The 25,736-nt window shown below is 37.7% G+C and overlaps 1 protein-coding gene across 4 annotated transcripts in view; it reads right to left on the bottom strand.

Annotated features, from left to right (window-relative positions):
- Window positions 1–965: 965 nt before the first annotated feature.
- GPBP1 (GC-rich promoter binding protein 1) overlaps window positions 966–25,736 on the bottom strand; it is a 33,144-nt gene continuing 8,373 nt past the window's right edge. For all 4 annotated transcript variants that reach the window (XM_084503696.1, XM_084503699.1, XM_084503698.1 and 1 more), the window contains exons 4-13: window positions 18,474–18,593; window positions 12,972–13,095; window positions 12,288–12,511; window positions 11,543–11,609; window positions 9,866–10,050; window positions 8,924–9,064; window positions 8,278–8,442; window positions 5,548–5,732; window positions 2,403–2,505; window positions 966–1,642 (exon numbers count right to left, since the gene is read on the bottom strand). In XM_084503696.1, coding sequence (XP_084359822.1) covers window positions 1,484–1,642; window positions 2,403–2,505; window positions 5,548–5,732; window positions 8,278–8,442; window positions 8,924–9,064; window positions 9,866–10,050; window positions 11,543–11,609; window positions 12,288–12,511; window positions 12,972–13,095; window positions 18,474–18,536 — 1,416 coding nt within the window. In that variant the 5' untranslated portion in view covers window positions 18,537–18,593 and the 3' untranslated portion in view covers window positions 966–1,483. The remainder of the gene's footprint in view (window positions 1,643–2,402; window positions 2,506–5,547; window positions 5,733–8,277; window positions 8,443–8,923; window positions 9,065–9,865; window positions 10,051–11,542; window positions 11,610–12,287; window positions 12,512–12,971; window positions 13,096–18,473; window positions 18,594–25,736) is intronic.

Here is a 25,736-nt window from a genome sequence, read left to right as displayed (position 1 = left end):
CCTCTGAAATACAGAAAAGAAACCACCATAGTTCTTTCTAAACATTGTGCCAAAATTACCTAAAACATTTGCATCTGTTCAAAGGAAAAAATCTTGAATAGAAACCTTTATTTAAGCTAAACCAAAAAAAAAAAAAAAAAAGCTATGTCTTTGGCCCAAAATTTTTAGATGCCGCATTATAAAAAGTCCTTTCCTAAAAAAAAAAGATTAAACATGGACAAAACCTCATCTTCACAACTACTTACGCTTTAGACTTTAAAATTGTGAGCTACTTACTATAAAATAGTGCAATTCAAAAATATCTTGAAAGAGGAATGTCTACACATATGCTGTGTTATAAATGTCTGTGACACCATGGAGTGCAGTTGTGCTTATGGATTAATGCTATGTAGTTTGTACAACCTTGCAGAACACATTTAAAGCACTAAGATGATCCAAATAAAACTGTATATAATACACTATTAGCTTTAAAATGTGTAAGGAGTTTGACACAAAGCAAGCAAAACAGGTGCTTATTGCATAGTTACACTTCTCCATTGCTGTGAAAGCAGGATCTGGTGATGGAAGTATTTTTACCTCACTCTGAAACGCAGTGACCGCTGCCAGAGTACATTTAACATGAATGCAAGCAAAATTTACTAGTTTTTAAAACAATACCCTTGATGCTATGCACTGAGACAATACTCTGTAAATCAGTTTATTTTCCATGTAGTGGACAAATCCAGTCAGTGTAATTATTTTTCCGCATGTGAATGGTAAATTCAAAGTGCTTATTTTCCCACAAGTGTGGGTTCATTGTGAGAATACTGGGCCTTGCAATACTCTATAAAGCTCTCAATTTAAAGGTTAGTTGTAAAAATTTGGAACTGTAACATCGAGGTTCTTTTCCATTAATAACAATGACTACACTACAATGGCTAAAGAGCAATTATGTGTGGAAGAAGTAGAACAGCACAACAGCTCAATTAAGGAAAAGAGTTTTAGTGCACTTTGCTCATTTTAGCCAACATGCTACATTGCCCTTTTTGCATACAAAGTGGACTCAAGGATTTCCATTGTAAGAAAGAAATGACCTGGCAAGCAAAACACAGTGTCAAGCTGCCCTTTTTTCCCCCTTTTATATGTGGACATTTTAAGACAGAAGCTTTGCAAGACATTACACAATTCTTTTTGTTTTTATTATTAAATGAGAAAGTCTGATTTGTTACATTGTCACATTGCTAGTCAGAAATGCTGCAGTGATGAAGAAAGTCAATGCTGGGGCAACCCAAGTCCTCATTCTACAACATTCGTTAACAAAGAAATATAGTAATGTTCGACACACCCAACACAACATTCCTTGCTTTCTTCAGAGAGAAGTCCCATCACTCTTCTTCTAATCGGGTATGTTACTACATAACTTAAATTTTTTTTTTTTTTTTGATAATACATCCCCATATTCTCATGAGATCAAAAGAAGCTTCTACAGATGGTACAGAAATCTTCACACATCGTCATCATCTGATGTATCAGTGCTGCTCGTCTCAGAATCATCATTCTCCAGAGCAGGTTTGAAAGTGCTGTTTTTCCAGGGGCTAAATTTAAAATCACAGATGAGGCCATTTTTCAAAATGCCATTTTTCCGGAGGCCGTTTTTCTGTAACTGAAACAAGAAAACATGATGCATTTAGAGAAAAAAAAGCTAAGCACAATAATCTGCTGCATTTCAGTGTTCTCTACATCTTTGTCTATGGACTACATTAGATCCACAGCACTACCTGTTACATACATGCACAAAGGAAAATTCACCTGAGACCCTTCGGTTTTGGACCTGAACCCAAAAGCCTGCAATCAGACCAAGCTAAGCTTCTGTACTGTGCAAGAGTTTACCCTCTTCTCATCTACCTCCTCAGATATTTTGCCCCAGTGATCCCCCACACACAGTCTCTTCTGTGATGCAGTCCCTTTTTCCAGTCTGCTACAAAAAAAAAAAAAATCAAGTCTAGATTGCCCATTCAGACTACATTACTAGTAAATTTTGTGTTCCTCAATTTACAGCAAAGGTAGACAAGGAAGCCATAATGAAATATTGAAAGAAAATTCCCTTTCCTCAGGCTGAGCTGAGGAACTGGAAAGCTTGTACAATTCTGCAACCAGCAATGCTGAAACTACTCAGAAGCCCTCCCTTCCCCTTTCCTTGATATTTTCAGCATAGGCGCTCTCTAAAATAAGCACTGCTCCCCATATCTTTTTTAAGCCACTGTTCTTCTGAAAGGGCAACGGAGGAAAGAAGATAGAGGAAAGAAAAATGGCACTAAAATGGCACCAACCCTAATCATCAAAATTACTGGAGATCCTACTCAAAGGTAAGTATTTAGGGCATCCATCTATAAGTTCATCACAGAATATTAACTTAGCATTACCTGTTCACTGATGACTTGGAATTCCCTCATCTCATCCTCTGTTAGTGGAGCACACGTTTCATCATTTTCTGCATCTTCCTGCCAGCCCATCTCCTTTAACAGCCTTTAAAATAAAGAGGACAACATTAAAGAATTTCTGCACACACTCAGACATTTGAAGCTCTGCCTATACAGATATGTAAAGAAGTGTAATAAATACATTAGCTCATAAATCTTTTTTAAACAGCCTTTTAACCCACTTTCATATAAGAGTTTAAGAAGAGATATATAAAGCACAGAAGTTCAGAAGTCGTAAGGTCCTTCACAGCTGACCCTGTTCTGACACATTTGATTTTAAAAGCTGCCAAAACTAAACGGTAATACTTAAATCTACAGAACACATAAGCAAACTTTCACTCCATGGCTTGTACATATTAAGTATTACATTTCCTGCCATCATGTTTCACACACAAAATAGACCCCGCCACCTCTGCCAATCCAGTGAACATACCAACACAAACGCCAAACTTTCTATTATCTTACTCCAGCATCTTTATTAATCTACTGACAGTGTTCCCAGATATGGAGACTCTTAGGATAAGCTGCCCAATATCTGGAGTAAAGCCTTATGGAACGCAGCCTAGAAAAACCCTCACTTTCTCCTAGTCTGTCTCAATTGGATGGCTGCTGTCCAGAACTGCAGCAATAAAGCTAGCAGAAGAGAAAATAATTTGGACCATATGCAAGTTCAGCTTTTGATGCATGGAGATTCTCTTGAAAGCTTATCTGGTGTTGTCACGCTACAGCCTTTCCAGCCCATTAAGCTGCATTGTCGGGTTATTTATCTAAGAAGTCATTCAAGGTAAATGAGTACAACAAAGAGACCTTGGCTATGCAGTGGCATCTGTCATATTCCTAAGGTTGAAGCTGCAAGAAAGCAGAATGCAAGTCAACTTTTTTTTTAAGGCAAGAAATCTACGTAAGATGGAAAAGTAAGAATATATTTCCTTTGCATAAGTACTTCGATGGAACCGTAGCATGCCTCCTCAAAAATGGTGTGGAGAGGCAAAGATGGATACTGAGGAAATGGGCAGGTTTTTTCCTGTATAACAGAGCAACCATGACAATGCTAGCACAGTCCCTCCACAGGAGCTAAAAGAAGAGATGTTTTTTCATCTCAAATCCACAGTATCTTCTGCATCAAGTCACAGAGACAGTGCACCTGGGAGAAGCTGCATTGCTGCTCAATAACAGGCATGATTCAGAATGCAATGGCCTCCTAGAGTTTCTACTTTTCTAACATATGCTAGTGTCAGAGATAGACAGGATACCCTGTCTCACCTGACAGATGTTGCTATTACAGCACAGACAGACCACAACAAAGAGTGAGTTTTAGGATACAGGGAGGGAAAGAAACAGACACATTCCTCTGGTGATTTAGCTTGAGATATCCAAAACTGCAATAATCAAAGTGTTTTGACTGGTGCCAGAAGTGTGACAGCAGTATCTGCACATGATGCCAGTGGTTTTAGATGTGAAGACACTGTGGTACCATGGTTATCTGATGAAGACATTGTGGTATTTAATGAAGATGGTATGTTTTCTTGCTGCAAAGTTTTTGCCAAAAGGATTAGCATCTTCCCCTGGCAAACCATTTGCTTGTTGACCTGAAATCTTAAGGAAGTAAAAGCTATTTCACAACAAAAATATAGAGGCTCCTAAAAGTATATGCTAGAACTGGTGCAGGAAACTGACAGAGATGAAGAACACTGAATATATTAAAAGTTAGTTAGCACAGAAGTAGTTAGATGAACTCAAGGTGATGAAGCCTACCTGATACTTCATTTGGCCAGATGTCAGCAAGAAATGCCATTCAATGGAACCCTCCCTTCCTAAAATTCTAGGTCCCAATACAAAAGGTTGTATTGCAACATCATCTGAAGTTAGCAGGACTGCTGTGTCTTTACAGCAGCATTAGTTTCTAGGACTGTTATGAGGGTGAACTATACTAAAAAAAAAAAATTACACTTCAAATTAGGAAACTCACCAACAGGACAAGTACATAATCACTGCACAGTGGAAACTCCCCTAGTGGAAGGAAACCCAAGAAGTATTCTGTGCAACGTGTGCCAATTCAGTTATTAGGCATCCACAAGCATCCTGTGAGTTAAGCTGGTCACTTCAAGTCCATTTTTCTACTAAACACCTACCAAAAGCACTGTATATACACTAGAGGTCAAAGCTAAAGGACTAGCATGGTAGAGACACACAATGTCTCCAGGATACCACAGAGAGAAGCTTGCCAAGAAACCCTATGAAGGCCTATCAAAGTCATTTGAGTTGACAAGTGACAGATTTGACTCCAACCTTACAGTCAAAAATCAGGGTCAGCAGCTACCAGCAGTCCAAGATTTCTGTCTCCACAGTCAGTAGGGGGTGTGTAGGGGGCAGGGGAAATGGGAGAAGAGGCCAGACTGCATTTCACTTCCGACACTCATATCAAAGAGATCAAGAAAGTCTCCTCTACAGGTACTACAAAAGAAGTTGTCTAGTCCAATGTATACATACTGTCTATCACTGGAAAAAGATGCTGGGTTTCTTCAGTTACCAGAAACAGTAATAATTTATCAGAACTCAAACAAGCTCACCTCCAGATGGAGTTACGATTTCTCAGCAGCACCATTCTCATCTCTACCAGCTGCTACTGCAATTACTTCTTATGAGATAACAGAATTATGTTTCGAACCTTTTTGAAGTTACTTTCTCCCTTTCCATTGAATTGTCTTGCAATATCACTATGTCACATGGTCAGTTATAAAAATAATACATTTATTTAACAAGAAAAAACTCAGAGTTGTACATAAGATGCATCATTTAAAGTATTGTTAATACTCATAGCAATTACATGCATTGTTCCTCCTAGATACGCAGACCAGTTTGCTTTATTTGTTTATACGGAAATATATCAAATATTTAATAAAGCAAGTTAAAGATGCCAGTACATGACTCAAACAGAAATTCTACGTTAGTATACGTCAGTAAGTTAAACTTTCTATGGTACTAGTAAGTATTTTGTGTTCTCAGTTTTCAGATTCTGAATAAGCTGGTAAAAATATGACACACGCTCACTTACCATGAATTAGCATTTTGTATAAGAAGTACATACCTATGCTCTGCCTCAAGCGAGCTTGAAAGAACATCTGCCTGAGGTAAAGTTGAAGATCGAGTGATCTGTTGAGATGTAATTGAAGCATTGCCATTCTCTTGAGGAATTTCATTTTCAAAGTTTCGGTTTATATCTCTCTCATGATGAGGACTGTTGCTGTTACACAAGTTAAAGGAGTCATCATCCTGTCAAAATAATTACATATTACAGAGTTTACATGTAAATTCCACTCACAAGTAAAATGCTGCAATTCACTGATTGTTTAATTTAATTTTAAATGGAGATGTCCTATACTACAGAGGGTAATTCTGCTCCTTTTTTCAAGGGTTTACAATACATTGATGTTACAGAAATCTGAAGTTATACCACTGATTGAGTAAAGTAGAAAGCAACTCCCATGCTCTGCCTGAAAGTTGTAGAAAAATTTCTAAATTATCTTAAAAATTCAAGCTTATATAAGCTGTCTTTTATATTTTTACAAAGAGCAAATTATCTGTTGAACTTACAAACAAGGTTCCTTATTAAATAAATACCCTGTGTCAGGCAAAGTTTGAAAATGTAAGAACTCTTATGCTTATTTGGTTTAAGGGGCAGGTCACAGTCACCTATCTCAACCAGCAAATTCACCTGCCACAAGTTCAGAAAAACTCCTTAAATTCAGACAACAGCTTACCCTACACACAGGCACACACCACAGAATTTCACAAGCTGTTGTTTCAGCTATTGTAACTTACTAGCAATGATATTAGAACTAGAGAGAGACAGCTTAATTAGAAAGCAGACTTTGCAGATTCACTCAAATATTAAAAGCTCTTTTATCCTATAAACCTGAGATGTTTATTTTTATTCTACTTTTTCAGCAGCTTGCAATTCTTACTCAGTAATTAGCCAAACAGACTCAGAAGTCTTAGCAACTATAGAAATAAAGAAGACCATGATCATTATCTAGCTAGAACATTTTTTTTAAAAAACAAAACCCCTAGGTTTGGCACACAATAGTATTATCCATAGTAGAAGTCAATCACTCAATCGGCCAGTTCTGCACTTATAAGAAATCATCCATCACCATCTTTCTGCTCCCATTCAGAGTTATCAGCTTCCAGAAATTTTAGAATGTTCACCAAAAATTTCTTTAAAAAAAAGTATCCCAGTAAATCTATGTTCATCTGTTAAATCATTAACCTGGAGAAGGTATCTCAGACTATCAGAGAAGAATCATAAAAATATCAAAGGATTTTACCGTATTAGGGTAAAACAGTTTCCTCAAAGCCTGTCTCAACTGCTGATCACAATTTGCCTCATTATTTCAGAGGTGAAATCTGTCACTGGAGGCCCTCTAATTCTATCATGTTACACAACACTGTTGTGCACTTATCTACCTAATAACTCAGTTGCACAGTACATTGCCTACTGATGATCATTTAAATGAATGTTGAAAGTAGACAACTATTACAGTTACACGCCTTGTTAAACTTTAACTTCTTTTCACACCTGTTAGTTAGTGAAACAAGGTGCATGCAATCACTAATAAATATTCCAAGCTACATGTTACATACACCTGTCCAAAGATATTATGGCTTCCACATCTAAACACCTTTTTTTCCTCCCAAAATACACTGATTCAGAAAATGAGCTGTGTACAGCGGTACAATCATATGCATCTGACATAAGCACCATGAAGACAAAGAACTCAAGACAATTTCATGAACAGGAAGTCCCATCGTGTTCATATATTTTGAGAATTCTAAGCTCATGGCAAATGTTTCCCAAGACCTTTCAACCTTAACATTTCTTAAACAACATTGCACTGAACACCCATCTCAGGGTGCTTGGCAACAAAATGCCTAAGAAAAAGGTGAAGACCTTTCCTAACTGATATGTAGTTAAATTGTACAATCCCATTACAGCAAGTTTTATTTTGCCTGAAATAGAAACAGGGTCAGAAGAGTCAGTCTTACTTTTACAATCAATGCACAGTTGCACTTTTTTTTTTTCATCTCTCTGAATCTGCGTAATACTTCAAGACTTTTTTTTCAATACTTTTACCACTCAGATGTGTAATCACCTCATCCTAAGGTAACACATCACTTAACTACATGAGGTAATTATGCTTATGGCTTACTGGTGGCAGGTAGCACAAACATTAACGTTCTCAGGTGCCAGCCAGGCACTACATACACAGACTGCGAATGAAAGAAACTTGACGCATTAACAATATATACAGTGCAGCAAGTTCTCAGTTCAGAAGCAGAAACAGGTTCTTTATATACACATAAATCAAACTATTGTTCCTACAGTAAGGCCAAGAATAGAGATGTTCTTGGCATCTAAGACTCCAATTTAAATTCTGAAAACAATTTGAGAAACAGAACCAAGTTTTTCCATTAATTGTTTTGCAACGTAACTAACAGCTGAGGTGCAAAATGCTGCCCTCCAGAAAGATTACACTGACGTACAGGGATTCTTTATTCTTTTTATTGTTGCTAAAGACAAGGTATGCACGAGTTATTGATATGCAGCAACATATCCTTTAGAAATAAAAACTACATGTACTGGAGAAACAGTAGTATTTGGAGCAACTTTTTAAAATTAATCAAAAGGTAATTCCTTTCCTACATTCAAACATCCAAGACCGTGTCTTAAAAGCTGGCTACAGACAAATGTGATGTATTTTACGTTCAGTCTGAAACGTGTTACTGTGGGACCTACAACAGGTATGAAGAAAATTACCTTCTCTTGCCCAGCATGATTCCCATCTTCATGTTCTTCTTCTACTCGATCTCGTTTCAATGCTTTTAAAAATTCACTCTTCTTATCAGTTCGCATTCTTGTCAATTTTGTTAAACGAGGCTGACCAACTTTGTCAACAGGGGATGAAGAATTTGACCGATTACACTAACACAAGGGGTTAGAAAAAAAAGTAAGACTATCAGAAGCTCATTCATTTAGGAAAGTTTGAAAAAAAGACAAAGTTTCTCAGGAACTTGTAGTCTGGGGTTGTGCACATAACCCAGTCAAAAGCAGAGGGAAAAATATTTGTCTTTTAATATACACAATTCTTGCATCTAAACAAAGAGATACAGATTTATAGAGTACTGCTAACAAACAAACCTTCTGACATTTATTAGCAGTTTTAAAAGTTTAAATTTATCAAGGTTATGCACCCTAGTGCACCATTTTTACTACATATCAAACCTACAAAGCAAATTGTGCAGGACTTAATGGCTGGTGAGGCAGCTTCTGTTTCCCCCTCTCATATAAGCTTCCAAAATATAACTTTAGTTATAACTTATACAGTTATAACTTTAGATAACTTATCTAATCAAGCAAATTAAAAAATTGATCTATTAAATTAAGAATACAAACACTGCTTTACCTCTTTCACTGAATTTTGTGATACAGGAAATGCCTTGGCAGTTGATTTGAAAGGAATGAAATTGCCAATACCATATGCAGATTCATGAGGAAACGCATTTCCAACTTTATTTTCTTTTGCTTGGCTTTTCCACTGTGAAGGCTAAATAAAAATGGAAAGAATCATTAACAACATTATTTCCATCAATCTTCAGAAAAACAACTAAGCAAAATGAAATCATAACTACAACCATTTAGAGCAAACACCTGTTTTCTTGTAGGATAGAGACTGTTTATGAGCAACTCATCCTCTCACAAATACTGTTTACGCTTTCTATATAATGAGTTAAATGCAAAAACAATTATCACTCTCTTATTTTGGTTCTTAATACATCAGATTAGAGTCTTCAGCAGCTGCATGTGATGTTTTTAATGCAGCGAATTCTAGAGTTAAGAACAGCTCTGTCAGATGCTCTCAGTAGCACAGAAAAAATCTCCCCAAAAAGATTAACATAGGAAGTTGCATATGGAAAGGGACCAGAACAGTTCTAGTGGGTTGCAACATTATCTGTATCAATAGCTGGGATAAATTCTGAAGGTATTTTTATGCCAGCTGTAGTTCTCTGCTTGGTACTTTTTTTGTTGTTGTTGTTAAAAAATAAACACAAAAAGCATTGCTATTTCCTAAGTTCAAAACATCCTTTTAATTTGGACATTTCTCACTTTTCTCAAAAACGGGAATGCAATAAATTGAGATTCAATTACAGCTGGTTTTTGTTGTCATAGTTGGTTTTTTTAAGTGAAAAAGTGTTTCCACTTCTGAAGTATGTGGCAATTGAAGTGTTCAAGATCTGAAAGCATACTCTGGAAACAGAATTCCCAAGGGTGAAATCAGGACATTTTGAATCAGAGCACGTTTCATTTTCCCAGCACGTCATTCATGCCATGAGTATCCAAAACTCACCTTTGTGGGTGGAGTGGCAGGTTTAGGGATTAATCCTTTATAAACACTTGTGCCAGTTCCATTTTTTACTGGCTGTGAATGAAGACTTCCTACTACAGGAAATCCAGATATCTGCAGTTCTTTTGTATTGCCCTTTTTAATGACCAGCATTCTGGGAGATCTAGATTTAGGGTTCAAAGGATATTCTGGAGAAAAAAAAAAAAGAAAAAGCATGCATGTGTATAAAGTCTTAAGTTTCTATTTCATAAGGTACTGTATAGCCATGTGGTCTAGAACAAACAGGCATAAGGCAGGAGATCAGTCTGGTGATATTTCCACAAATACCACTCTGTACAAATCTGGCTAAACAGAAGTTCTTTTCCATTTTCTACAACCATCATTTATAAAATAATTCCACTTGGCAATGCAGGAGTTTTATTTTCAGAAAAGATATTCTTCAAAGAAACTAGTTATACAGTTCTTGTTTGGAAATCTAAAACCAAATACTATCACTTGATACTAGAATAGTCAGTTTGAAGAGACCTCTAGTCCAATTGCTCAGGTACTTGGGGCTAACCAAATGATAAAACACTACTGAGGGCATTGTCCTAATATCTCTTGAACACAGACAAGTGTGGGGCATGACCACCTCCCTGTGAAGCCTGTTCCAGTGTTTGACCACCCTCACAAGAAATAATTTTTTCCTAATGTCCATTCTGAACCTCCTCTGCTGCAGCTTTGCACCATTTCTGCACATCCTGTCATCAGCTCCCACGGAGCGCAGACCAGCAGGTCCCTCTCTGCTTCCTCTCCTCAGAAAAATGTAGAAAGCAATGGGTTTACCTCTGAAACTTTTCTTTCCTAAACTGGACAACCCAGGTATCCTCAGCCTATCATCACAAGACACGCCTTCCAGCCCTGTTCCCAGCTTCGTTGTCCCCCTCTGGATGCTTTCAAGGATCTTAACATCCTCTACATTGTGGAGCCCAGAGCTGCACACCATATTTAAGGTGAGGCCACACCAACACTGAACATAACAGGAGAATCACCTCTTTTGACCAGCTGTCTGTACTGTATTCAGTGCACCCCAAAATGCAACTTACCATCTTGGCTGCATCTTCAAAAGATAATATGCCTTTCATATTTCCCTTCAAGGTTAACAAAGAATTATTACTTGCATATTAACCACTCAATTTATAGCCAAATATAATTTACATTTATAGCCACACTGATGTCTTTATAACCATGAGAGAAGAGATGACTACTATTCCAGACCATCGCAATGACCATTTTATCTCCATGGCATGGTTTCTCTCCAAGCTCTCTAACAGCTGTAATCAGTCAGAAGCATTCTTTCACCAAGTCTTCAGCTAGCAATCACATCACTAGTTTAGGTGATCCACCTGCAGTATATTTCCTCTTGGGAGATAAATTCTTGACATCTTTCCAAAAAGATGCATGGTTTTTGAGGAACAAGAACCCTAGTTGTGGCTACATCTAAAGATCAACAGATTGACATCCAAACAGAAGTGTTACCTCTCTTACAAAAAGATACATCGTAATGACACTGAAATTTCCACAATTTTCCTCGATCTCTATCTGTATCCTTATATTCTAAAAGAGATACTTATGTTCCTAATAAAACAACTTAAGATCTGTGCTGTATTTTTTCTACTTAAGAAGATCAGAAATACTCACCCCACACACCTGCAGCTAATGATTTATTCTGGTTTGGTTCCCTCTCATATTCAGGATTCAAAGATGGCTGAAAGGAAATTTTATCATTAAAAAGTTTAGAAGTCTTGAATTATAGAACTAATGAAATAAAGAATCATAGCAATATCAGAAGTATAACCTCTGCTGTCCAAGATTTTTAAATGAAGACAGACTAGAAACCTCCCCCTGCAACCCAAGTATATCAATGCTCACTTGTTTCTCTTCTCCCACAAAACATCTTAAGCACCAGTCAATACCACTGCATGAACTGTCCACGGAAAGGAAAAAAAAGAAACACACAGTAATGTATGGTTCTTGGAAGAGTAAGCTCACCCTTCCTCTTACATCCTAAAACTCTAGGTTTAAACCTGGGACCTCAGATGGCTGGTAGCAGAAAAACCACTTTGTTAGTACTTCAGATTTCCAGTAAGATAACTGTGTAGAATTTAATACATACACGTCACAGTAAACTGTGGTAAAATACTATAAACTTAACTGTAGCTGCACTTAATCATTTAAGTGACAGTAAATAAAAATACAATGATAAAAATGGAGATTAAAAGAGAAACAGGTGAGTGGAGAAATGACTAACACCACCCTTTAGGTGAGGGTGATCCCTTATATGGTGATCTGTAACTGGTGAAATCTCATGAAGTAGCCTGTAATGGACAAAACGGCACTTGCAGAAACAATGAAACCCTGTTTATTATAATTACAATTAACTTACAAAATCCTCAGCCTCAAACTGTTTAGGTACTTCTTTGTCTTCCTTCTTCCCAGTTTCATTAACATGTACATTGTTTTCATGCAGTCCTTGGCCTTTTCCACAGTGGAAAGCGCTGGTACGAGTGCGGGAACCTCCGCCATGGTATCCCCCACGATGGTTTATATTTTCTGTACCACTTCTGCCTTGTGAACGCCAACCATTCTTCTCTTTTCTCCCAAAATGCCCTTATATTTTTAAATATTAAATAAATGTAAATTACAAGCAATATTGAAGGAACATTCTAGTTTTGCAAAATTGTTAGAAGAGTTAAGCAAGCAGCTCTATTCTCTGGGATATAATAGCACAGTGAACATAAGTTTTCATTCACATAAGCAGCAGGGAAGAATCTCACAGAACTGTCAGAATCAGTTCCCTTTCCTGATTGCTCGTAAGTCACTGGCTAGAGAATTAACACAATATTCTTACCCTTCTTAAGAGAGAAATACACCCGGAATCACTACTCTAACCAGCCCTTACTCACCACATCCTCTCCCAGAAGATCTGACTTTCCATTACATATATTTTACAACAGAACACAACATTTAGCAAAGAACAGCTATTATGATAAGATTATTTTCCTAGTCAGAGGGCTACAGTGCAGTGATATAGATGTATTTAAAATATTTCATGAAAGGTAAGTTATACCTCCATTAGGCCGTCCAATGTTAGGATCAAATCCATCTGAAGAGTTGTGTCTTCTGCGATTTGCTTCATAACGATTCTCTGTCCATGAAAAATTTTCAGAATGTTTCTCAAAGTTCAGTGATGACTGTAAAAGAACACAAATAGTAGACCTGAGATACCTGATTAATAACAAAACTGATTTATCAGAACTGTAACACGTAGTATGGCAGACAATACAGCAATTGTCAAGTATGCATATGTTCAGAGTTATGTCAACCACCTTCATGCCAGTAGAACTGGAAGCTCTATATTCCACTCCAAGGACGCTGAAACAATGCTGAGGACCATGCTTGTGACACAGGACAAAAAAAGCCAAGTTTTTATTTTGTTCTGGCAGCAGGATGAAGACAAGTGGTATGTGTTGCAGCACAGGAAAAATAAAAAGTTAAGAAAGGACAATAAATCATAGTTTAGAAGACTGGAAGGCAAACAACACAACTTTTAACCTGGAGCCTAAGGACCTAAGAATAGATTGAGCATCACCTTAGAAGAGGTTTGGAAGGCTGGAGCTGAAGAGATAAAGGACACATGGAGGAGAGGAAAAATAAAAAGATAGGCTAAGCATAATCTGCAAGGCTACAAAAAAGGCAAGAGGTTCTCACCATGATAAGCAACTTCCCAAACTCCATAGATTTTATCTTTAAACAAAAATACCCTAAGTTTGTCATATGCTAAATGCCAAGTGAAACTTAGTTTTAGAGACCTGATCATCTCAAAGGTAAGGCTCAGATGATAATCTACTGAAAGGTTTGAAATCTGCACAGCCCAGAACCAAGTACCATTAACAATGACACTGCAAAATTTAGATTAATAGCAACTACAGCTCTTCAATTTGGGGTTTGATTCTGGCCAGTTTATCAGTCAGAATGCTTTTTGGCATTGATATGTATTTAGGTAGATACTTCGCATGTATTTATTTGTTGTGTTTGTTGCTATTAACCCACAAATTTTCCCAAGCTAATGCACCATATAGAGATGGTATGTAGCTTTAACTATTAATTTTTCAAACCTTGAAAACATCATTCTAATGTAAGCATGAATGATGCATGCCTGAAAATGAAAGCCCCAAATTTAATTACAATGGTTATTATCCATTAACATCTTAACAAGCTATATTAACTTTTGATTCCAATTAGAGTGAGTACAAAAAGAAAAGGTAAGTCATGGTAAGAGACTTAACTACTTTGGAAAATACATTGAAGAAAATCAGTCTTCCACCACCAACCCCATCAATAGGCAAGCACGCAAAAAACAATCCCTAGATTCTTATGACAATCTTAATAACAATCATAATAATGCCTTCAGCAGTGCTCAAGGTGCTGTTCAAAATCCACTGCTTTTGTGTAATTCGAGTAAGCAAGAGATGCTTTTTATTTTAAACACATACTATCAAATTGTACAGAATCCAAACGACAAGGGATTTCCCTCTCAATCAGAGACCTGGGAAGAGAACTATTCCCTTGAGAACTTGGAGAGGATGGAAAAAACAGAAAGCTATAAGAAACTGTCAAAAGATTTCAGATTTAAAGATTTGAGATTTAAATATTTGAGATATCCGTATAAGGAACCTCAATATCAATTCCTTACAAACAGGCTTTGATTAAGCCACCAAAAATTTAAGAACACTTCAAATTTGCTGATTATAGTTGTAATTTTAGAAGACAGCTTTGTGTGTTCATTTACATATGACAACTTTCTAATACTGCCTTTGGAGATTCATTTTTTGAGTAACTTTGAAGAACAATCATACTTTCACAAAATGGAAGTTGTACTTGATATATCTGAAGTTACTAAGTCATTTTCAAGGATCATGCAGTTTGTTCTTTCCCCACATGATGGAGGTATCAGTCTATCAAGCCTCTCACGGCAAAGATGACAGTAAGCTTTGTAATCAACAGGAAATCTATTGGCAATTTCTAAAATTGAAAAGTTATCTGACTTTATTCAGCCAGCCAAGAAACAAACCAAAACAGATTTCTGAAGTATAAGAATCATGTTATTGCATGACTTCATGTTATTGCATAACATGAAGTGACAGTAACCTTGCAAAAACTATTGACTTTAGCATTGTCTGCAATTGCTCCATATACATTTTACAGAAATCCTTTTAGAAATCATATGTCCATATCCCAAGATGGCTTCACATCTGCCCAATTACAGTACTGCACTGATGCAAACATACTAATTCCAGACCTGAACTAAGGCTGCTCAGCAGCGGCTACCCAGCTAAGTGGACTTTGCTATGTAAGTAACAGGGAGATGATATAAAAGCTTGTTCTTAAATGGAAATCAGCAGCAACAGATGAGCTGGATTTCAGTCAAGGTATCATCTAGTCAAGGTATCATTAGGTATCATTAAGAAAGCTCATTCCTGTTCCATCAGGTTTTTCTAATGCTATCCTTTACTTGTGTGAGGGAAAGCCTCAGCTATCCAGCATGGAGAGGAAATCAAACTCCTGAAGATACAGTTCCTCAAAGTGCCTCCTCAGTGAAACAAGTTCAGTTTCTCCTCAGTTCTAAATGCTGTTCATAGCACAGCCTTATCCCAGCTTCATCCTGAATGAAACATGAGACTCCTTCCCTCCTTCATCCTATCCTTCCTCTTCACCTCCATCCCTCTTATCTGTTCTTCCCTTCAACTGCCTCATTCAGGTAACGTGAAGCAGAAACAAACACTTACTCTAAAAACTGCAGTGGGAGGAGGGAAGGCTAGGCAGGGGGCCACAATATTTGAGATCTTTCTTGTAGACGAATGACAGAACAAGCCTTATGATGTAAGTTAAGAATTATTACCCATCAGTAGGGCCAAAAAGACTGTTCAAATGTTTAATACCCAAATGGGTCGTGTATCACAAAGCGCTCATCACTGAAGGAAGAGGTAATGGAAGCAAATAAGCTGCAATACAGACAACAAAGCACACAGACTATAATAGCTACAATGTTCTTGGAAGAGATAGAAGAAAGCTTATCTAAACTCCTTCAGGCAAAAACTCATGGAAGAGAACAGAATCCACAACAGATGCTTCCAATGAAACTTCCTACTATTCAGGAAGGAGGTGACAAAAAACAACCCACACCTCAAATACATTTGAATACTGCTGGAACTTACTTTTATCCTGCTGATAAAAAGAGATTTGCCTGCGTACTTACATTTTAAGTACGCAGGCAAATCTCTTCCAGCAGATTCTTGGAATATGTGGAGCAAAATTGTTTTGTAATTCTGACACTATATTAAACTAAGCTCCGATTATTATTCCTGTTGAAAACATTAAATTGGAAAGAGCAGGTCACAAAAAAAATGAGTATTTCAGAAATCAAGCATAATAAAATCAAACAGATCTCAGGAGCTGTCTGGAATCAGATAAGGCTGTCTCTTAACAGCAACTGACAGTTGCTGATAGACTATCCTAAACAAAGAAGCTAGCTAGTTCAGCATAAAAGAAAGATAAAAAGGTCATAAGATTAATCAGGACATTAAATGAGCTCAATAAAAAATGCATGCATGCATCTGTGTGTAGATACATAAGTAAAACAATGTAGACTACTCATACTGACTGCTGACTGTGCATTGAACAATCGCACAAGCCTATTTCCAAATTTTATAAAGGCTAAGTATTTTCCATGGACATGAAAGACAGCAAGAAGCTTAAGTACATGAAAGCAACGTCACTCTCATAGTTGTAGACAAGGACATTGCATTAAAAAATACTAGAACAAAGAAGGTAAACAGGTAAATTGGGAAATGATATGCATTTGAAATGTCCAGTGCTGCCTCTACATTTCTATATTCACATAAAGAAAGAGTAGGAGAATATGACAGAAAAAGAAACATAAGATAGTCAAGTTCAAGAATCCCTAGAATCCCTAGAAATCACAATGGGTTCAACTGTCACCAGTGGTATTCCCCAGGGGTCACTGTTGAGGTCCATCCTCTTTAATATCTATATTGAGAATATGGATGAGGGAACTGAGTGCACCTTCATTAAGTCTGCATATGGCACCAAGTAGGGAAGAAGTGTGAATCTGCTGGAAGGTAGGAAGGCCCTGCTTCCTACCAGGAACAGGTAGGAACAGGTAGAGGGACCAGGACAGGATGGGTAAATAGGCAGAGGCCAGTGGGATGAGGTTCAACATGGCAAAGTGCCGGGTCCTGCACTTTACTCACAACAACCCCATGTAGTGCTACAGGCTTGGGGCAGAGTGGCTGGAAAGCTGTGCAGAGGAAAGGACCTGGGGGTGCTGATTGATGCTCGCCTGAACATGAGCCAGCAGCGTGCCCAGGTGGCCAAGAAGGCCAGCAGCATCCTGGCTTGTGTCAGGAGTAGTGCAGCCAGCAGGAGCAGGGAGGTGATCGTCCCCCTGTACTCTGCTCTGGTGAGGCCGCACCTCGAGCGCTGTGTTCAGCTTTGGGCCCCTCACTACAAGAAGCACATCGAGGCCCTGGAGTGTGTCCAGAGCAGGGCTACAAAGCTGGTGAGGGGCCTGGAGCACAGGTCCTATGGGGAGTGGCTGAGGGCACCAGGGTTGTTTAGTCTGGAGAAGGGGAGGCTCGGGGAGACCTTATTGCTCTCTACAGCTACCTGAAAGAAAGGTGTGGGGAGCTGGGGGTCGGCCTCTTCTCGCAGGTAACTAGTGATAGGACCAGAGGGAAAGGCCTCAGGTTGTGCTAGGGGAAAAGTTCATGTTGGAAATGAGGAGATATTTCTTCTCAGAAAGAGCAGTCTGGCACTGGAATGGGTTGCTCAGGGATGCGGAAGAGTAACTGCCCCTGGGATGTTTAAGGAAAGTTTGGACTTGGTACTTAGGGACATGGTTTAGTGGGTGATATTGGTGTTAGGGGGATGGTTGAACCAGATGGTCTTGAAGGTCTTTTCCAACCCTAATGATTCTATGATTCTGTGCTACTTCTTGTTCTTAAGCAAACTATTCCATTTCCTAAACGGAGTATTTGCAGTCTCGATTGAACAGCCACAGAGAGGATGCACAACTATTTGAAAGCACCACACATTACCACCACCAACCAAGGAGACATTTCAGAAAGTCTATTTCACAAGCACGTTTTTTCTATCACTTGGATGATGCAGTAAGAAAAAGCATTCTCTAAAACGTATAGGACACAAAGCAAAATCAGAAGCAAGAACACCATCAAGCACACACCTCAGTCTCAGTTCCTTATTTTAAACTACCTATGAAGGAAGTTTTAATCCAACAACAGCTCTGACAATGTGTCCAGGTGCTTCCTTCCTTCAACCCAGCTTTTAAAGCAGAAATCCCTACTGAAGATATAAGCCTGAGATGCGAGGTTCAACTACTTACATTGTGACAGCAAGACTTGGTAGGTGTCTTCTTATCACCCTTCCCACGTTCAAAAACATATGTGTATTTTTACTGTGATTGAGGTTATGACATTTAGACTTCTCTAATAATGAAACTGACTGACCAGAAGAAAAGCAAAGAACATACCTTTGTTGACGATGGCGGAGTAGGAAAATTAAGCCAGGCTGGAGCAAAGTCATGCTGCGCCATTTAGGTCCAGTCTCTCCGAATCAATGAAACAAGGCTTCAGCACCTCATGGCAAGTCCCTGCAATTGGAAAAATGAGAAATGAGTACTTTTCAGATGTTTAACTTACAAAAGTATTACATTTGTGGTGTTGTCATCATTACTTCCCTTCTGTTTTCTGGTACTGTCTTCTCAAACAGATCTGGTTTGAAATCTAACCAGCCTTATCTCATTACAGCATCACATTTGTCCTTTTATTACCAGTGTCACACTAATCAAGTATTTCACAAGGATCATGAAAATAAAAATGTAACATTAATTCCTCCATTTCCTTTTACAGATGGAATGAAGCATCTTGTGTAAGGTCTGATCAGAAAGCTGAGAATTACGGAGTTGAAATATTTTCTGGTACTGTTCAGAATTGACTGCAGAAACCATTTAATTAGCTTCCTAAAAATTGATTTTTCAAATTAGCCCCTCAAAGATAACCTCAGAGGCCGTATTAGGGTTCCTCATGAAAAGACTGGATGGTTAGAGCCAGCAAAACTCCTTAATTTTCTCCAGATTGAATGTAAACAGAGCCAAAGTATCCAGAATACTGCCAAAATCCAGTAAAATTTTCTAGTTTGAAAATGGGCAAGAGAAGGTAAAGGCTTAAGGCAAAGCCCAAGAGTACTTTTTCTGCCCCTTGTTCTCCTCACAAGCAGGCAAACATCTTTCAGTAAGCAAGAGAATGCAAGATAATACAAGCTATATTACCTAAAGTTGAACTATAGCTCGAAAAGGAAAGAAATGGATGAAACACTGCACGGCCTATAAGGTTATGTGAATCATGCTCTGCAGCTAGATACTGCAAAACTCTCAGTGATTCAAATATATTTTAAGCAGGATAATACGCATTATTAGAAGTTCAGCTGGCAAAAATATAAACATCCAAGTGCATGTCATAGGGAAGCAAACACAAGTATCCCACATCTCCGAACAAGAGAATGCAGATTTGTTAGTCAGTGAGCACAGATGTGGGTCTCTAATCTACAGATGCTGTAATTTGAGTAAGTTTTAGTAAGAGCTGTGGAATCTGAACTTCATAACTAATAATTATTGTTGCATTCTGGCCCGAATTGAGGTATTGCAAACTTCCAGTGAAAGAAGAGAACATTCCAACAACTAAAATGAAGCTTAGCAGATTTCTAAGTGTTAATCTGCACTACTTAATTGAGTTGCTGCTTCTTTTTTATTCCAGGAGTTCACACAAAAGGTTTTGTAGCTACCTATGATACCAGAGTTAAGTTATAAGGTAAGATGCACCTAATCAGATGGAATCCAATGAAGACAACTTTAGAAGTACGTGTCACCCAACTTATTTGTTGTAAGTTAGTGTGCCAACATCATCTAATGTGCTTTTCTGAATTAACCTCAACAGAAATTCCAGAAAAAAAAAAAATCTAAAGAATCCAGTTATGACAGCCTAGAATATAACAAAGGAAGTTCTAGAATCATAGAACCACAACAAAAATAGATTCTCATAAAAAAAAAAAAAAAAAAAGGAACCAAGTTCCTGTTAGGAACTTTTGCTGATTAATCATGCTCAGTATTGATAAACAGAAAATGGTGTTTTACCATATGAGCCACCAAGAGATGCTAAATTAAGTAACAGCAAGTTAAATGTGAACTGACTAAGAAAGAAATAATAAAAAAAAAAGATTCCCCTCCTTCCCTCAGATACAGTTCCCCACTCCACAATGGAGAATCATGAAATCTTTAGAAAGGAGCGGAGAGGTATCAATACTGGAAAATCAACACAACAACAAAATCTTCAGACCAAAGCACTTACAGTCTAAAAACCAGACAAGATTCAGTACAAACCTGATAAGAACATATGAGAGGATCCACGAAGTATTACCATTGTGCTTTAATTCACTAGCATTCCCAGCTTTTAGCTTTTGCACATCAATCGCACAGGCTTGAGTTGAGACTTGGTGTTCACCAACTACCCCAGGACTAGAAAATATTTTTAAACCACAATGGTAGTATTGGAAAACTGTGGGCAAAGCTGTTTCTTCCCACAAAAAAAATGTTCTGGAAGCAGATTCAAATCTTACCAATGTTCTCAGTTAAAGCTCTAAATAGACTTTTGTTAGTGCCACTAAGTCAGATGAGCCAATCCCTTTCTCCCAGAGTACAGCAAAATGACAGAAAAACAAATTTACTAACAATTTTCCAATAGGCACAAATACCCTATCCATAACTAAACTGGCAAAACAAACAGCAGATCAGGAAAGGATAGATATTAATATATTTCCTTTAAACCACATTGGAGAGTGCACAGCCTGCCCGTCTTTGAGTTGCCAATCCCCATGTTTAACCACACGTCATCAAATTCTTACAGTTGCTGCCTTTCTAATGTTGCCAACAAACTTGTCCTAGAATGTGTTTTAATACCAAAAAAAAAAAAAAAAAAAAAAAACATCATTACAAGTGTGAGCTCTGTTTTGATGATCTGGCAGATACACAACAGTTCTACAATACTCGTCATTCTCAGGAATATACTTTGGTTAAACTGAAAAGATCACAAAGGGAGAATGGAAGACTACTCTGTTTGAAGGCAGGATTAGTACACTTTAACCATTTATGCTCCATTTGATTGCTGAACATGAGTTTGATTTTTGATTGCTTTCAAATCAAGTTACACCAACAACCAGGACTACTACTTTCTTCTGCAACTTGTCCCAGTTTTAAGCTGCTCTTGGATTATTTTTGAAAGGTCAGAGTTTCTACAAGATTTGTCCTAAGGTATTTTTTCTTTCCCCTTCTATTCAAGCCCATTACTTCTTCAGCTATCCAGTGTTCAGAGCCATTTCTCCATTCTGTATCTTCCAAAGCAATTGGAGCCTCTATTCAGTTTGTACTACCTTCAAATTTAATAGCCATATGCTCTATTTCATTATTGCCAATATTAATAAAAATACTGAAGACATCTATTTAGGAAGTCACTTGATATATCCCTCCAGCTTAACATCCAACAAGATCTCTCTCCGCAGAGACTGAACAGCCTCTAAGGCAAATAGGTAGCACGTATAATCAACTCATTTTAGAATAATACTTCTGCCTTTCAAAAATATATGACTGTCCCAGTTTCAAGTGAGAATTCACATTAAGAATCTGAAGAGAATGAAAATAAACAGTAGGCACTCATACAAGCATTAACAAGAACCTGCTCTAATTGCACCAACAGACCATGAAGAACTCATTTGTCTGCTAGCAAGCCTTCTCTTATTACATACACATGACAACAGATCAACCACTGTTCATTAACACAGATAAAACAGCTTTGTAGTCAACATTAAGACAGCTATCAGAAGTTAAGTGTATTGAAGTAAGCTCCATGGATCTGAACACAGCGATTCCACTGCCTTCAGAAGCTCTCTTGGTAACAGGATGATTAAGGATGATTAGGCCCAAAATTTATCACAATGATGAATTCATCGTTCTGTCATAGCACAAACTCAAAACACACCTGCCATTAATAGAAGTATCATAAATGCTAACTTTGCTTGTGTTGTCTGTCACTGATACAGAGCTGTGCAGTTCTAAAAAGGCTAGAGAAAGACAATGACATACTGCTATCCTCTTACTATTACTATTCAAATGCATTTAGGTTTTTTTAATCAGACTGCTCACAATACTCAGTCTCACGTCAGCAACATTTTTGATGTCTGGTTCAAGTAGTGAATAGTGACTTCAGGAAAAAAAGCCTTCCTTTGTCAGCCCATAAATTTAGATACAAGTCTTCACAAGATTTGTTTTGCTGTGTATGTGGACAGCAGAACAGATAGCAGAAAGAATTCTATTTTGCTTCTTCTGGATCCATCTGGGAAAAGTCTGTTTTAGGTAACATGAAACAATTATTCCAGTATTCAATTGCATCAAATTTAATTCTATTGTGTTGTGTTGTGTTTTTTTTCAGAAGTCTGATCACCAAAGATAAGGCAGTGAATTCCAAGCAATAATGAGCAGCTAGTCCAAAGAAGGTACAGTGAATACAGTGAAGAGATTTGTCATAAAGCTAACACAGTCACCCACTTTGAGCCACGTTAGCAGATGAAATAAGAAAACTGTATCAAGTACAATCAACAAATACTCAAAAGTTGTAGTGGACTTGATTTTGTTTGTGGTTTGTTTTTGTTTATTTACAGTTGAGTTGATAGGGTCCTTTGTGACAACCTATTTTACTCCAGTTTTAAAGGAGCTAGAAAAACTCATTTTTTATACAAACTGATTTGTCCTATCTCAGGAGTATTCAGGAAAGCTTCGTATATTGCCTCTGTTTTAGAAAAGAAGTTGCAGATTGAAAAAAGGGAAGCTAAAAGCAGCTGCATGAACCAGAAGTCAAGACTTCTGTGAAAAGGCTAAAAAAATCATCAACTCCCAAAATTCTGTATTAGAAAAAAATTAAAAGATGGAACTAAAAGAGATATCATTACATCAGTTTCTGCTTACTGCATTAAATGGAAGAATCAAATCTTAACCAGTATAGTCAGCCTTCTCTGTACTATCATTTTTTTCTTTTTTAAATCATCACAGGACAAGATGCAAGTAGGACTACATTTGGAATACCATCACAGGAATTCAAAACTTTACTGAGTACAAATCACTTCAGTATTCATGGACAAGTCTCTAAGAAAACTTCTTGACTTGCCTTGCCTCACAAAATGAGGACCTAAAACTGGTCATAACACGGGGTATATATATCTGAAGAGTAAATTCCACTGAGAAAAAAAAAGGCATTTTAATCCCAAACACCATGAGAATACAAGAAGATATCAGTCACGATAGACTGAAGCTGGAAAAAAAAGTTCTGAAGGTCAGAAGAACAGGGTTCTGGAACATCTTTAAGACTTCAGACAAATATTTGAACCTGCCATTTCCCATTATGCTTACAAGTCAGAAACTGCTGTATGTTAAACTGTTTAATTACACAATGTGTGTACACAAATATAACACTGTAATAATTAAGCCATTTTTTTCCTCCTTAGGTGGTAACCACATGAGACTACAGATCCCCCAGAAAGATTTTTCCTCTTTCCCCTCTGAAAATTCTACTTTGAATCAATGGTGTTTAAGAAAAAATAAACTTTCTAAATGTGAAAACCACAGTGGGACCAATGTATGAAAAGAATCTGCATTTTTTTTCCTGCAATAAAACAGAAATCATCATGGTACAAAAGGAAGAGACAGCCTGTATTCATGAACTTTCAGATTAATATACAAAGTTCTTCAAGTTTCATTCTATATTACAATTTTCATATTATATACAACCTTTAATTTATTGTTACTGGGAAAAATTACGCAATAGCCAAAACGTCTAACTTTTAAGTTTTGTCTGCAATGCTTGTTAGTTAAAAACCTCCAGGCAATCAGCACATAAAACATGGACACAAAAGGTCTCCCTGGGAACAGCAACAGGACCCAAGGGAACGGCATGGAGCTGGGACAGGGGAGGGTCAGGCTGGGGGTTAGGGAAAGGCTCTGCACCCAGAGGGTGGTCGGGCACTGGGACAGGCTGCCCAGGGCAGCAGTCACAGCACTGGAGTTCAAGAAGTGCTTGGACAACACTCTCAGACATCTGGTCTGATTTTTGGGTGGTCCTATGTATGCCATGAGTTGGACTCAATTATCGTTGTGGGTCTTCTCCAACTCCGGATATTCTGTGATTATATGAAAATACACAGACCAAGGAGATCAGAATGAACAAACAACCCAAAACAGTGCTACTGAATATATCTCAGGTTTAATATTGACTCCTGTTCTAAGGAAGTTTGCATAGTTTCTTGCAATTCTTAAAAAAAACAATACATATCTCCTCCCCGGGCTTACCAGGAAATGGAAAAAAAAATATATTGGATGCTCACTCATTCTCAAACCATTTGTCCTAAATTAGAGACTCCTGCTAAGAGAGCTATGCTGGTTAGAGATTTTGCCCTCCTTTACTTCTGAAGGATTTCACTAAACAAGCAGGCAGACTGGCAATACATGGCAGTTGCTTCTAACTGTGAAGCATAAGAATATTATAGGCTAAGCATGGCGCTCAGCCCTGGCAAGTATCTGTTAGTCCAACTCCCATCTCTGCACAGCACGTCAAAAAAGGGCATACAGTGCAGACACATAGCTGACTCATTACGAAGTAACTGTAGCCACTACAGGCATAATCAGGTGAATTTACAGATAACTTAGCTGCAGGGATAAACCAGGAAGCAGTTGTGCTAACAAAAGCCATGGAGCAAAAGGGTCAGGCATGCAATCAGACCTAGTAAAGGCTAAAAGCAATTAAAAGTAACAAAACTTTAAAGTAAAAATACAAGTCTCCGAAACAAATACTCTAGTATTTGATTCCACAATTTACGATCTAGTCTGACTTCCTCCATGTATTAGAAACCCATACAAAAACATATAGCACTTCACCTGCTAATACAGTTGAGAGAGAGTTATTTTCTTTACAATCACCTCCAATCTGGCATTAAAAATATTAGGAAAACAAAGGAAAACGGAGTCTGGAGTAAATTAATGGTTATAGTTAGATAAAAATTAAAGTGATCACTCCCACTCTACAGATGATCTTTTATCCAGGATTTCTTCTAGCTTCACTTCCATCATCAGCTCTTTGTAGCAACAGAAATGTTTCTTCCCTGTCTGTCTACTTATAACACACCCCAAACAGCATCTCCGAAGGCTTTGGAAAAGTGACTCCCGTGAAAACTCCTCTCAGGCACTCTGTACTGGCTGCTTATGTGGACGTGAGAGCTTGCAAACAGTGAGGCATGAGGACTGAGGGAGAAATGATCCTCTGGGACACTGCAGGCGTGAAGAGCAGGGCAAGCAGTTGTAATCGAAGCATTCTTCAACTGCTTCAACTTACAAAGATACCATGCTTCTATCTTTTTTTCTACGAACAGGCCAAAACAGAAAAAGTAAGCATGATTTTTAAACTACAAAATTCTGAAAAGCCAGTAGAAAATAACATAGTATCTACTCACTTCGCTGCTACTAGTTTTTGAAGCTATTTTCATTTTTTTAAATGGTTTAAGTAGCTCATAAGAGAGCAAGACAAACTACATAGTATCTCATTTTAAATGTATGAAGCCATAACAGTTTTGTGACTCACTGGAACAAAGCTTTAAAACATGTAATGCTACCTTTTGTTTTCCCAGGTCCACACCCCTTATG

Source organism: Aythya ferina (genome assembly GCF_964211825.1).
Source record: "Aythya ferina genome assembly, chromosome: Z".
Lineage (NCBI taxonomy): Eukaryota > Metazoa > Chordata > Aves > Anseriformes > Anatidae > Aythya > Aythya ferina.
Note: the sequence above shows the minus strand (reverse complement) of the source record. Positions and strands in the feature narration are given on the sequence as shown.